General features: G+C 38.0%; 1 protein-coding gene across 1 annotated transcript in view; it reads right to left on the reverse strand.

Annotated features, from left to right (window-relative positions):
- Positions 1-14,017, reverse strand: part of pdzrn3b (PDZ domain containing RING finger 3b) — a 451,624-nt gene that overhangs the window by 54,944 nt on the left and 382,663 nt on the right. The window contains exons 5-8 of the mRNA XM_041192618.1: positions 12,791-12,875; positions 8,795-8,893; positions 6,501-6,563; positions 5,672-5,773 (exon numbers count right to left, since the gene is read on the reverse strand). Of these exons, the coding sequence (XP_041048552.1) occupies positions 5,672-5,773; positions 6,501-6,563; positions 8,795-8,893; positions 12,791-12,875 (349 nt within the window). The remainder of the gene's footprint in view (positions 1-5,671; positions 5,774-6,500; positions 6,564-8,794; positions 8,894-12,790; positions 12,876-14,017) is intronic.

A 14,017-nucleotide genomic window follows, 5' to 3' on the forward strand; every position in this document is an offset into this window, starting at 1 on the left:
TAAATGAGAGGGCACCTGTCCCAACAAAATAAGTTGTTGCCTGAATTTTACATTAATAACATTAACGGCATTAGCTTCATCATTAACTCTGCTTAAAAATATTAACTATTATCTCCAAAATTCATGGACTGCCACAAGACACAGGGCAGAATTTTCTGCCCGCCGTGCGGGTGGGCTCGACCCAATCTCTGGCGGGTGGGAAGCCGATCCCCGCCAGCGAAGCGGGCTGCACTGCCATTTTATGTGGGCGGGCCAATTAAGGCCTGCCCAGCGTGACATCTGGCGGGAAGCGCTATGCGCTTCCTGTGCAGGCAGGGGATTCCCTAAAAGCGAGAGCGCTCTCTTTCATGCGCACATCTCCCTGAGGCTAAGAGACTAAGAGCAGCCTCAGGGAGATCGCTTCCACTTTGCTGCCGGGGCTCCTGGCCAACCCGCCAACCATAAGGTTGGGCAGGCAGGTCCTTAAATTGTTTAAATGATCCTGTCAATGGCCTCAATTGGCCACTGACAGGTTGGCGGGCCCGCAGCTGATTTTGCTGCGCCCCCACCTTCCTGAAAATTTAAGTGGGGTGGGGTGACATCGGGGGTTCCACCTGATGACATCCCGTGTCGGTAAGCTGGCCCTGCCCCCTGCTTGCTGACAGCAAAATTCTGCCCACAATCTTATTTAGGGCCAGACAAGGCACATCAAACTTTCCTCTAAAGACCTGGCATGGGGAATAGCTCAGACCAGTCATGTTATAAATGAAGCCTTACTTACAAGTGTAGTCAAAGAGGGGGATTTAACATTAAGGAAGCAAATTAAACTCCTTCCAATCCCAAACAACAGAGCTGATGGTGCAGAGATATAGATACAATCGTCCACAAAAGAAACTTAGAGATGCTTAACAAACCTGTGCAACTGAAGATCAAGCAATATTTCTTACGGTGCCTGGAGGAATTTTCTGGTATTAAATAGACTGATATGTTTAAAAAGTCATCAATGTTTTCTTCTCTCAGGCAGCAGCAATTCATTAGAAATTTTACATGCTGACCTTTACCTTTTTAGAGGATGTCTCTTCTGGGATGACATTTGAGTTATTAGAGTTGGGTTAACTTTCAGAATGAACAGCAATGGGGCAGGATCAGTTTTGCAACGACAATAATTGTAATTAACAGACAAATATCTCTTAAGTATGTCCCTGTTAATTAACCTCCTCATTTAGATTTCTCTTTTCCTTTTAGTCTAACAATAAGTATAGACATTAGACTGCAGTTATATTATTTTGTTTCTGTGGGAGCTGGTTTTGAAAGGGCACTGACATAGTAGTAGTCTGATTTATGAGTGAGGTTTCAGCCTGCCTCCTGAATGCACTAAAGCACGAATAATGGGGCATGCTCCAGTAAATAGTGTCACATTGCTTGCACTTCATCCTGTAGTCAGTATAACTTCAGCTCAATGTGATTCTGTATTATAAAAGTACCCAGGTGATCCATGGCATGCTGGTAGAAAGCAATAATCCTAATCTGAAATTCTACATTTCTTCAAAAATGAGTTACTGAACATCTGTGAAAAGTTCCAAAATTGTTGAATTTAGCTTGGTTTTGGAATTAACGAGGAATTCATGTAAACTTCCTCAGATCCAAATAGAAAAGAGAATATTCCAGATCTGGCATTATTGGTGACCTCCATCTTGGTAAATTGTACATGTTGACATTTGGTCAGGACATATCTGGACTTGGTGGCTTTCCCCAATGGTCCAACAGCCTGAAGAGATTTAATGGGTAATTTTATAAATCTGTGCTGCTGGGGGAGACTAGCCTGCCAGCAGCACAAGTCAAAGATTCAGAAGTGTACTGTCATAATTTTCCAACTATTATAGGTTGGAAGTTATATCCTAGTCCCACATATGATAAAATACTAAATAAAATGCTAAATAATCAAGGGGCAAAAGGCAGGGAGGAAATAAATACAATAACTATCACTAGGGAAAAAGTACCAGGGAAACTAATGGGGCTAAAAGCTGATAAATCCCATAACCTGATGGATTGCATTCTAAGATATTAAAGGAAGTAGCTACAGAGATAGTGGATGCACTGGTAATAATCTTCCAAGAATCCTTAGATTCTGGAAAAATCCCAGCTAATTGGATAACTTCCAATGTAACACCCTTATTCAAAAACACCCTTATTCAAAAAAGGAGGGAGACAAAAACAGGTAATTGTAGGCCAGTGAGCTTAACATTTGTGATTGGGAAAACGTTAAAGTTTATTATAAAAGATGTAATAGCATTTAGAAATACATAATAGAATGAAGCAGAGTCAGCATGGCTTCATGAAGGGGAAATCAGGTCTGACAATTTTATTAGAATTCTTTTGAGGTGATAACAAGTAGGATAGACAAAAGGGAACCAGTAGCTGTAATATATCTGGATTTCCAAAAGGTGTTTGATAAGGTACCGCACATAAGGTGATAAGATAAGAGCCCATGGTGTTGGGGGTAGTATGTATGGCATGCATAGAGGATTGGCTAACTAATATAAGACAGAGATTTGGGATAAGGGGGGGCATTTTCAGGATGGCAACTTGTAACTAGTGGAGTGCCACAGGAATCAGTGCTGGGGCGACAATTATTTACAATATATATTAATGACTTGAATGGGGGAAGTGAATGTATTATCACCAAGTTTGCAGATGACACAAAAATAGATGGGAAGGCAAGTGGTGAGGATGACACAAAGAGTATTCAGAGGGATGTAGACAGATTAAATAAGTGGGCAAAAACTTGGCAGATGGAATATAATGGGGGAAAATGTGAGGTTATGCACTTTGGCAGAAGAATAGGGGGCTGTATATTATTTAAATGGAGAACAACTGCAGAAAGCTGCAGCACAGAGGAATTTTGGGGTCCTCGTGTATGAATCACAAACAGCTAGCACACAAGTTCAGCAGGTAATAGGGAAGGCAAATGGAATGTTGGCCTTTATTTCAAAGGGAATGGAGTTTAAAAATAGGGAAGCCTTGTTAAAATTATACAAGGTACTAGTTAGACCACACCTAGAACACTGTTAACAGTTTTGGTCCCCTTATTTAAGGAAAGATATCGTGGCATTGGAGGCAGTCCAGTGAAAGTTCACTAGGTTAATCTCTGGTATGGAGGGATTTTTTTAAGAGGAGAGACTGAGTAGCTTGGGCCTGCATTCATTGGAGTTCAGAAGAATAAGAGGCGGCCTTATTGAAACATATAAAATTCTTAGGGTAGATGCTGAGAGTTTGTTTCCCTTTGTGGGAGAGTCTAGGTCCAGAGGGCATAATCTCAAAGGAAGGGATCACCCCTTTAAGATAGAGATGAGGAGAAATTTCTTCTCTCAGAGGGTAGTGGGGAATCTGTGGAATTCTTTACCGCAGAGGTCTGTGGAGGCTGGGTCATTAAATACATTCAAGGCTGAGATAGACAGATTTTTAATCAGTAGGGGAATCAAGGGTTATGGGTAAAAGGCAGGAAAGTAGAATTGAGGATTATCAGATCAGCCATGATTTCATTGAATGGTGGAGCAGATTCGATGGGCCTAATGGCCTACTTCTGTTCCTAATTCTTATGAAGCATGAGAAATTGGGAGTGGCATCAGAGGGCTGCTAGGGCACATAACATCAGTCAGCATTTTCAGGAGAAGACAGCAGAAAAGAGGGAAAAAAGCTAGAAAAGAGAAAATTATGTAAAAGCAGAACAGATACGGAGAAAGATAAGGAACAATCAAACGTGAAGAGAGCTAATTTCAGCGAGATGGATAACCTTACTGGGGTCGGCAGCCAGGTCTTGAGTGGATATCCTTTATCTCCCAAGGGCTAAGCGTTTAGGTTATCTGGTGCAGAGAGGAGCTGTGGAAGCTGAGACTATCGAAGCATGAACGAACCATAGCAACTCTCTGTGTACTTGATGCACACTTGCATTATCCTCTTGTGTGGTCACGTACCATTGCACATTAAGGAAGCAAAAGCCCTTCTGGTTAACAAATATGCCTGGATGTTCTGATGGTGCTTTCATTGCCACATGGGTGTAGCCTACACCTCTTCCAACAAGTGGAAATCTTGCAAGAGGAATAAAATTAACAGTCCCCTGGGTTTGACTAGTCTCACCTGTCTCTTGCAAACAAGACATTGGTGATGTGGTTGATGCAGTTAGGAGCTGCAAATTGTGAGATCCTACATATGTCAGCAGCTGAGTGCTGGAAGGACCCAGACTGAAAGAAACTGAGGGCTATCGTCACCTTGACAGCCACAGGCAATGAGTGGCCACCTGCTTCTCTTAGGCGGAGGATGCAGAAGTTTGCAAACACATGCCATGGAAACCTGAGCCTTTGGAGGCCCTGCTGCTCAGATAGGTCAAGGAAGCTGTCCCTTAGCCTGTAGACCCTGTGTAGAGAATACTGCCTCCTTTGAGGTACAGCCCTTTGTCCATCCTCCCTGTAATATGCAGCTGCATGTGGCTGTGGAGAGGCAGCTATTGCTGAGATGGAGCAAGCTGCACCTTCTCCTCAGAGGTGCAACTAACTTCAGAATATGTAGAGCTCATGACACAGGGAAGTCACACAGGCAACAAGGTGAGATGACTCTCAAGAGCTGTCCAAGATAAATGCCCTAAGCTGTGTGCAAAGTTGCTGTCCCAATGAAATCAGTGAGTTTAGATTGAAGGAAATCCTCCCATCAGTGCAAATCTTTCACTGTGACTGACCACAGATATACTGGTTTCACTCTTTACACTGCTGGTACCATCTCAGTTTCACTGTTCAATTACTTTTTGCTGTGCCCTCACCTTCTCTAACCTGGCAAATTGTAGATACAGACTGTAACCTGTGTGTTGTAGACATAGAGGGACCCAATGCTCAAAAAGCCTCTTCATTGCATTTTAAACTACCACAACTGGATTCCCACCAGACCCACAGGGGTTCCCTGCTGGATTCACAAGCTACCCCGGGGAGCCACAAGTGGGCAGGATCATGTTAGGTACTCAACACGATGACCCTTTCTAGAACTTTCTCCCCCTGATCAGCCCTGAACCCACATCCAAAAACCTGAGAAAATACTGCCCAGCTTTTGAATTGGGCTGAAAGATTTCTCTAAAACATGATAAAATGCTATACAAATATGTATGAGTTGAAAGGAAAGCAAGCCTATAAGACAGAAATGAAAGATATAGTGATTTCACTCCTGCAAAAAAAAACAAGTTCAAACCCATCACTAAGGTGTTCCTCAGGGTTTCTCCTGCTCTGTGGCTGTACCTTCAGCAAAGTTCTGGTAACTGTGCATAAGTAGGCCTCAAGTAATTCCTAGTGTGCCTCTGTTTACAACTGCTGCTTTTAGAGAGGGGACACCAACACAAGACAATTGTAGCTTCAACAATTTTCACACAACATGCTGATTCGTTTTAATTCAAAAATAATGAAATCCATTTTCTATACTAATATAAAATAGATTTCGATTGTGTTCCTTGAGATCAACTTTTATTTGTTTCCTCCTTAATTCTTGAGTTATCAAATGTTCATTCATAAAAAACTGAACATATTGTGGTTATCATATGACTGTGCTGGTGCCAGAGAGTTAGTGTGTGCATGTACACATGAGATAAGGTGACATAAGGACTTTGTAACTTAACAGTGAATGATCCATTAGGCAAAGGCTTAAATTCCCTTACCTGCATCTCGGGCCGTGCCAAAAGCAGAGAAATGTTTTTGCTTTCCTCACTGGTAAGCAGGGCCACAGCTTCCTCTCTGTTTTGGATCTCAATACCATTTATCTACAGAAGATAAATAATCACAATTTAATTGAGTTAAACATAACGGAGCTTGCAGATTGAAATAATGAAAGGTAGTGATTAGCCATCAAACTGTATGTTTCCTTGACAAATATCATTAATTAGTTTATTCCAAATGGGAGAACTACATGATGACATGTTTAAATAAACAGGAACCCAACCTCTCATCCTTTCAGGTTTGGAACAAACATTCATTTGTTCAGGAGTTCCAGCCTCAGAAATTCAGCAGTAAATTATTTGCAGCATTTGATGTGCACAAAAAGTACATGTGATTTGATATCTAGCCTATTTGAGTACGACACTAACTAGTGACTGAAACACGTCAGCCAGCCCCTGACTATCTTCACTCTGATTTTCACTCTGAAAGAAAAGCATGGGTACTAGCATATTGTGCTAAAATTGAAGGAATTAACATTGTAATTGTTTGAAAAAGCAGAGGCCACAATAATTTGGTCATCATACTTGTTGAAGCTGCCTAACTTGCGCTTCTACAACTTTAACAGAATGTGGCACATACCAAGTCAACATTAGGAAGATCTTCATTACAAAACTTTGAACAGGAACTTTTTCTTGTAAGGTTTCCTTTAAATATGTCACTATTAAACTGTACAAGTTATGGTAAATTTCTGTAAAATGTAAGATATGCATAAATATAGACACAAACAAATACACAATCACACCCACGTTGGTAGAACAAGCATTTCTTTACCTGAATTATTCGGTCCCCTTCCCTTATGCGGCCATCTTTTGCTGCAATACTGTTGGGATCAATCTGAAAATAAACAGTTTTTAAAAGCTAAGTTTAATAATTACTTTCCTGCTTTCCCTTTCCAATCTTACTTTGCACCAAAGTGTTCACGACTTAGAAGGTAGGAGTATTGTTCACAATTCTTTGCCATGCTGCTCTGTGATTGACAATTTATAGGCTCACCAGTTATTATTAAGATTTTCCCATTTTTTGACAGGGAAACAATATACCTGTCCTGCATCTCCTATAAGATTAGTGAATCAATAGAGGTAATTAAGTTGCAAATCCACATTCTCCAACTTTCTGATGCTTCTTGAACTAAAGCTGCTTTTTGTTTATAACAAAAACGAAGTGCTGGAAAAACTCAGCAGGCCTGACAGCACCTGTGGAGACAGAAACTGAATTAACGTTACGAGTCCAGTAGGACTATTCTTTGGAACTGTTTCAGCACTTTGTTTTTATTTCAGATCTCCAGCATCTGCCGTATTTGCTTCTGTTTTTTATTTGTACCTCAGAAGTCAGATACAGATTAGGAAGTTTCATTTACTGCATTTTCATCTATCTATCCAGAAACAACCTCTTAACTCCCCCTCACAACTTCTGAATGTTTCTTATATAAATCCAAGCACATTGCCTCCACTACGATACCAGGAAGTCTATTCCATGTAGTCAATTTTACCTCTCTTTGGTAGAATCCTAACTCATGGACAGTTAAAACTGTCCAGGTCTTTGATCTGCTGGAAAGTTATCAGGAAATCACCACCCAATTTTAAGCTGTCTATGGCAAGAATATCTGCTCAAAAAGGCAGGGACCTTCCTTACATATACATTAACGCGACCCGGCTGCAACTTCAACTGGCAGCCTGAACAGGGGAGTTTCTGGAGTTTTTCAGTCCAGGTAAAGACAGCAGGAAGTGGAGCTGGAGCCAGAAGAGACCCAAGCAGGGCTCTGCCCAGCCACCTTAAATTACACCTGGCGCTGTGTTTTCTAACCAAGTGGCAGGACTTGATGTGATACCTTTCCCCTCAGCAGCCTTGAATGTAAGATGTGGAGTGGAGAAATTACATTTCTATTGAATATGCTTGTGTGCTGGTGTGAAATTTTGATGTCAAGTTAGATTGAAAAAATTGTGGCCTTGTATCTCAGTTCTACAGTGCACTTCTTCAAAGAGGTTCAGGGGTTTTGATAGATAGGGTCTGTTCTTCTGAATTCTTGATGACTATTATATTTTAGATTGTGTTATGTTTTGTCTTTAGAGGTACTGTCATTTCCAGACTATTCCCCTTGCCGCCCAAAATTTCCCTTTTAACATGTTCCTTTATTTGTCTCTCCTTTCCCCTTGCATGATTTGAATGCTTCATATTTCCTTTTTAAGTAATTTCTGATTGATTGGTTTATTTATTTAAGTTCATCCTTGTGTGCTTATCCTTGTGCCTTTTCAATTTATTTTATAGTTCAATATTTATTTGTATTGGTTTTCCATGTAACCAGTTAAACTTGATTTTTTTCTCACTTTTTTCTGTCAAAATCTGCATAAAATCAAGATCAAAAAGAAACAAATACAAACATGATCCAATAGCTCAGTCATGATTAACCTGGCAGAATCAATGAGTGGCATTTTAAAAATATGGCTCATGGCCTCCTGGAGAGCGAATGGTGACAGTATTTATTTATTATGTTAATACAATTTTTAAAAAATAGATATATACAATTTTATTTATTCCCTGAATTAAGCACCTACTTCAAAATGTTGTCTTTATTTAGGTTTTATTGCATTGGTTGGGATTGATGTGCATGGTATTTATTGAAAATGCACAATCTTTTGCACTCAAATGTACAAATGAAAATCAGTAGCACCAACAATATGGTTAGCAACAACAATTCTGACACTCCACCTTGCAACTACTTGAAAACCTGCACTGTTGAGTTTGACTACTTTTTCCAGAGGTCACTTCAAATCCCCTTTCCTAAAACTTGAAAATCTGACAGGCAAGAAACATTGTAGCAATTTTTAAAAAGTTATCGATTGTCAAGGAGCTAGCATTTAATTAGATGAATGAGTGTTCAAGAGATTGTTTTATTTGGTAAAAATTGTTGTGGCCATGCTAAAGAAGAACAAAGCCTTAGTCATGACAATGATGGCAATTTACATTCCCATACTGAGAAATTTGGGCCTCATCATTCTTCTTGTATTCTTTACTGCAGCCAAAAAGTACATTTCTCTTTGAAAAGTAATGCAACATGTGCTTCTTACCTCGCTTACATATATTCCCATGTCATCTTCATCATCTGTTCTGTAGCACACTGTGAGACCAAGCTTGTCCTGGCTGTGCAATCTGTACAAGTCTACTTCCTAATCAAAGACAAATTGATAAAGAATTCAACAGGTATTTTTTTTTTAAAAATCACTGAGACTTCATACTCAAATTCAGACTTGATGACAATGCTTCAAATTAATTTTCTTTAGGTTGAGTTTCTCCCAACATAGTGACATTGCAAGCATTCAGCAGGAACACAATGCACCAAAGACACTGATAGAATTTCAATCATTTCATTCAAGCATGACAGCTTCTTATAGAAAAACCATCATCCATTGAATTAATACAAAGATAACGTACATGCCCATATTTTCAATGGTATTCTACAACAAGAGCTGTCCATGCAAGAAAAGGTATAATTTTTTTTTATCAGTTGCAGTTGCCGACCATTACTTGACTAGAAACCTAAGATTCTGTTGCTTGTAAATAGATTAATTTTTCTTCACTGGCTTTTCTTTTATAAGTGAAGTCTGGAATAAATGTTGTGGCAGCCTCACATTTTAAAATTTGACCATGGCTAAAGTGTGGAATAGTTTGAAATGGAATGTATTTCATTTCCTTAACCAGCTCATCATACAATACACCTCAGGCTTCCAAACACATTAACTTTAAAATGGAACTTGACTTTAGGCAATTTATTTGAATTTTACCTTTGGCACATATGTACATGCATGTGTGTGTATTATTTATATATAAATATAAAAGTGTGTGTTTGTCAACATTCAATTGGTGTGAAATTGGACTCCAGCAGGACACAAAACAGTTGAGCAGGTTGGGTGTAAAAAGGGCTGTCGTTTACTATCCCTCATTTTGCGCTGCTGCTAAAGATTCTCTCTAGTAGAATTTTTCTTTAAATCAGCATTCTATTTTGAATTTAAAATATTTAAACTTTATGTATTGTGAACTTATGTGAATATTTTACACCTAAAAAGCCAAATATTTAAAATTTCAATGAGAAATCAAAATCATTTTTCTGCCCATTATTTGTGATCACAATGGGGATATTTTTTCCATTACTACTGTAGGTCAGTTCAATTCTGGGTCAATTTTGCACATAAATCTCTGAATCAACAAAGACTGACTGCCATTTATCATCAATCTTTTCCTACAGTGTCTGTTTTGCAACACAGAGGGAGAAAAAAAAGAATATTGCTTGTACAAACATTGCAGGACACCTGAAATTTTGGATTTTCAATGAAATTACAAATTAGGCTAGAAATGCGTAATTGAAACTGCAGTCCATAACAATGCAATATCATAATTGGGTTGTAATGCAAGGAATTGTAGTTAATGCATGACACATCAAAATTATTTTAGCAGTTTATAGCATATAGCATCAGAAATCTGGTGTAACTACACTTGACACTATTACTGCATATTCTAACTGCAGATGACTGAGAATTATGTATATCACTAAGTGTTGGAGAGCCATTAAGGCAATTGAAGAATACATTATTTATTGACAGCTCTGCATGACAGCTGTCAGGCAAAGGCGGACAAACCAGCAACATTTGTCCTAGATTTACCAACATTTGTAATTTGCCAATTAAGGTGTCACTGACATTTCTGCTGCCTTTTTGGTAAGCTCAATCAATTTGATGTGTTCTTTTTTAAAACATAAATCATTTGAAAAGTGGCAAAAAAAATCACATGAGATACAAAATCCAGATGATCAGTTATGATATCAACTGCAGAAAGGAATGACAGTTGTAAGCTTATTAAACATGATAGAAGTTATTCCGTTTCAGGTAATAAAATGGTAAATATTACCCATTGCTTGCGGCTGTTGAGTTGCAATTTGGTCATTAATCAATGTTAGTAATCAATGTTAGGCAGGGTCAGAGTGCCATCTAACTCTCTGCAATGTACTGAGGATTGTTTACAACAATGCAGGTTTCCATTATCTCCTACCAACTATAAGCTGCATTTTAAAATTTTTTATTAAAGTAACCAAGCAATATTGTGCACAATAACTGGAAAGCCAACAAACAAAAGGCATATTTTGGAACTCTGACTTGGAATTTCATTTGTAGCTGTCATTTTTTTATTACGATTGCTATGCTCCAGGCAAATGTACATTACATTGTTAAACAAAGCTTCATTTCACAGCATTTTCCTCAGAGAATGCATTTCAGGTAGAACTAACTGAAGTTTGGTGGTGATATTTCCCAATTCAATTCTTTGTTGTCCTACATCTTCCAGCACTTGCATGTAGTCCTTTAGGAGTTGCTCAAATCACATGTAACTCTGTGTTTTATGAACTTTCGATTCTCCATATACTATTTTATTATGTACAATAATTTTATGTTCCTGCACCTCTTAAATATATAGATTTTAGTATTTTAACATTTTCAAGATTTTTTTAAAGATAATGTGTAAATTGATTTACTATAGAAAACAAAAGAACTTCACATTAACATTTCACTGTTTTTAAAGGCTTTTATCAGCATGACTTGAGTTGAGGCTAAGTGAATATTTTCTGTCACTTATACTAACCAGAAGATTCAGAAGTTATAATTATAAATGTCAGAGATATGAGGAAATGTTGCCCTTGACAATAAAATTCATATCATATGTTAATTCATCTCTCAGCAACTTGGAAATGTATTTTTTTAAACAGAAGTACCTTTTGTCTATCCTGCTTGTTTGCATCAAACTGTTGATTTGATACAGACATTTCACAGAAAACAATAGCTGATCTTTACATTGCTAATACAATTAAATTTCAAGCACGTCCGTTGGAGAGAAACCCCATAAGGCTGACTTGATATTTTTCTTGCACAGTTCGACATTTCCATTACAGTAAATGGAACAAGTGTCTCTGTGGTCTGTTCAAAAGCATTTATCAACAGACAACCAAAAGTAACTGAGAAAGGTACTGGAGCTCTGCTTTGTTAGTACTTTGACCTCTCCACTGATCTTAGTCTTCAAGATTTGAACAAGCTTCTTTAGTGGCTCAAGACATACTATCAGGCCATTAAGAGTTTCCCAATGCTCAGCTGCCTGTGTCATTGCACCGCTCACCTTTTGCCACCACACAGTACATCAAAGTCACCATTATAAATGGTTTGGCTCACATCATCACAAAGGAATGAACAGTAAAAAGTTCACTATTGATGTGATATTTTTCCTTTTCATACATCACATTACTTTTGTAATTTAATTATTAACTATTACAATTTCTGTGTTAATTTCAGCTGGTGCTTTGATGTGTTGATGATTTATAATATCAAAACAGTAGCTTTGAAAATTAATGAGCTGAAAATAGATACATTCCAACTTGTTATACAATTAATGATAGTTGACGATTTAGCAATTTACTATGAGGTTATAGTGCAGTGAATGTTTCGCAAGACATGCAAAATGTAACAAAGAGGCCAAATGTAACAGGAGCCAAAGCTTAATCTTTGTGAGCATATGTTACTATCAAAAGCCTCATAGAAGAGGGTGGAGAATTATTAACACTCATCAATTGTTTAATGCGTTTGCATTGGTTCTCAAGAGAAGTGATGTACTTCAGCAGTAGATCTACTTGCATCTACTCTTGATATATTCTCTATGATGACATAAATAGGGATTCTATTGATTAAATATTATGGACCAAAAAATAAAGATGTATCTTCTGTTTTTCTGAAAGGCTGTTTTGACAAAGTGGATATGTGTCATTTGAAATATTTCTATTTCACGAAGAGTTTGTCCTTTGTGAAATAAATGACAGATTTTGCTGCCAATTGCACTATTAACCATAATTATTAACTGTAAATCTTAAATTATGTATACATAAGGAAAAATGTTCTTAATCAACCAAGTGCAGTACTAAGCACAAGAGGTCAAGTATGCCATATAAGTAAAATGAAAAAATCTTCAAAGTTTTAAAATATGCCAGAGTTAACAGGTTTGCAGTTTAACTGACCTCCATATAATGGACTCACCTCATATTCAAATTCTTCTCTATCCATTTCATTTTGCAATCCTAAGTAGTCATTTGGATCGTAATAATCCTGTCCTGATGGGTGCCTACGTGGGAAGGAAAATAATGCTAAAAAGATGATTCACATTTTAAATTCAATAATAATTTGATATCAAGACAAAATAACTTGGAAAAGATACAAACAACACTATGGTAGATTTTAATAGATCCGGATTTATTTATTTTTTTGAATTAGCTTCTAATAACTAAGATAAAGGGATTGAATTAGTCACGGTGGAGTCTGTACTTCCAGGCTTAAATGGTCTAGAAGGGGTTGCAGCAGTCAATCATAGTTTTTATTGCTGGTGCAGTGCATGTTGCATTAGAACACATGCTTGTATATAAAACATACCAGTGTCCTCTGTAAATCATACTGCATGGCACAGCCTGCATTCCCTTGCTTTTTATGAAGCACAAAACACAAGAACACCTTGCAAATAAATAGTTTACCACAAAAAGGATCTGCAGGACAACTTATTGTCAGTATTGCCCAATAGCTATGCTTCCCAAACGGAACAACCTAATTGTAGTTTTTTAAGCTGTAACAACAATCTCCATTAATTCAGGTAAAGAGAGACAAAGCCAAGGAATCTTTTTGTTACTGTTTCACTAATAAAGATTATATAATGAGAAGGCAGAAGTATAAAACAAAAGCTTCATTAGACCTCAACTTACTGGTCTGGCTACATCTTCCATAAGGGTGCACAAGAAGGCAAATCATATGGTGTTACATCACTTCATGTGATGACATACACAGTATATGATTAGCATAAATTAACCTATTACACTACATCTCTCCCAAGTCTCTGATTCCCATTTCTATAACGCAAAGATCAAACAAACCACAACTTTAAACTGTGGTGTCATGCAGTCCTTAAACTTGTTTTCTCCCCTTGGGTCCTCTTCCTTTTATAAGGACAACCACTGTGGCGGTTTCATGAGTCCATCAGAATGGATTCTCTTCTCCTCTGCAGAGGATTTGGGGGAGGGTTTGAATTCTGCAGGTGGCCTCTCAGACTCTCCTGGGCAAGAGGGGAGATGACTCAGGCTTATCAGTCAGGTTGTCATCTGGATTGATGGATGAATGCAGCATCACTGGCCAGTTTGTTCGGGTATACGATTGCTAAGGCTGCTTCAGTACAGCAACCAGTGGACATCTGTTCCATCTCACTGTACCGTGCTCTGTTTA

Source organism: Carcharodon carcharias, chromosome 7, assembly GCF_017639515.1.
Source record: "Carcharodon carcharias isolate sCarCar2 chromosome 7, sCarCar2.pri, whole genome shotgun sequence".
Classification (NCBI taxonomy): domain Eukaryota; kingdom Metazoa; phylum Chordata; class Chondrichthyes; order Lamniformes; family Lamnidae; genus Carcharodon; species Carcharodon carcharias.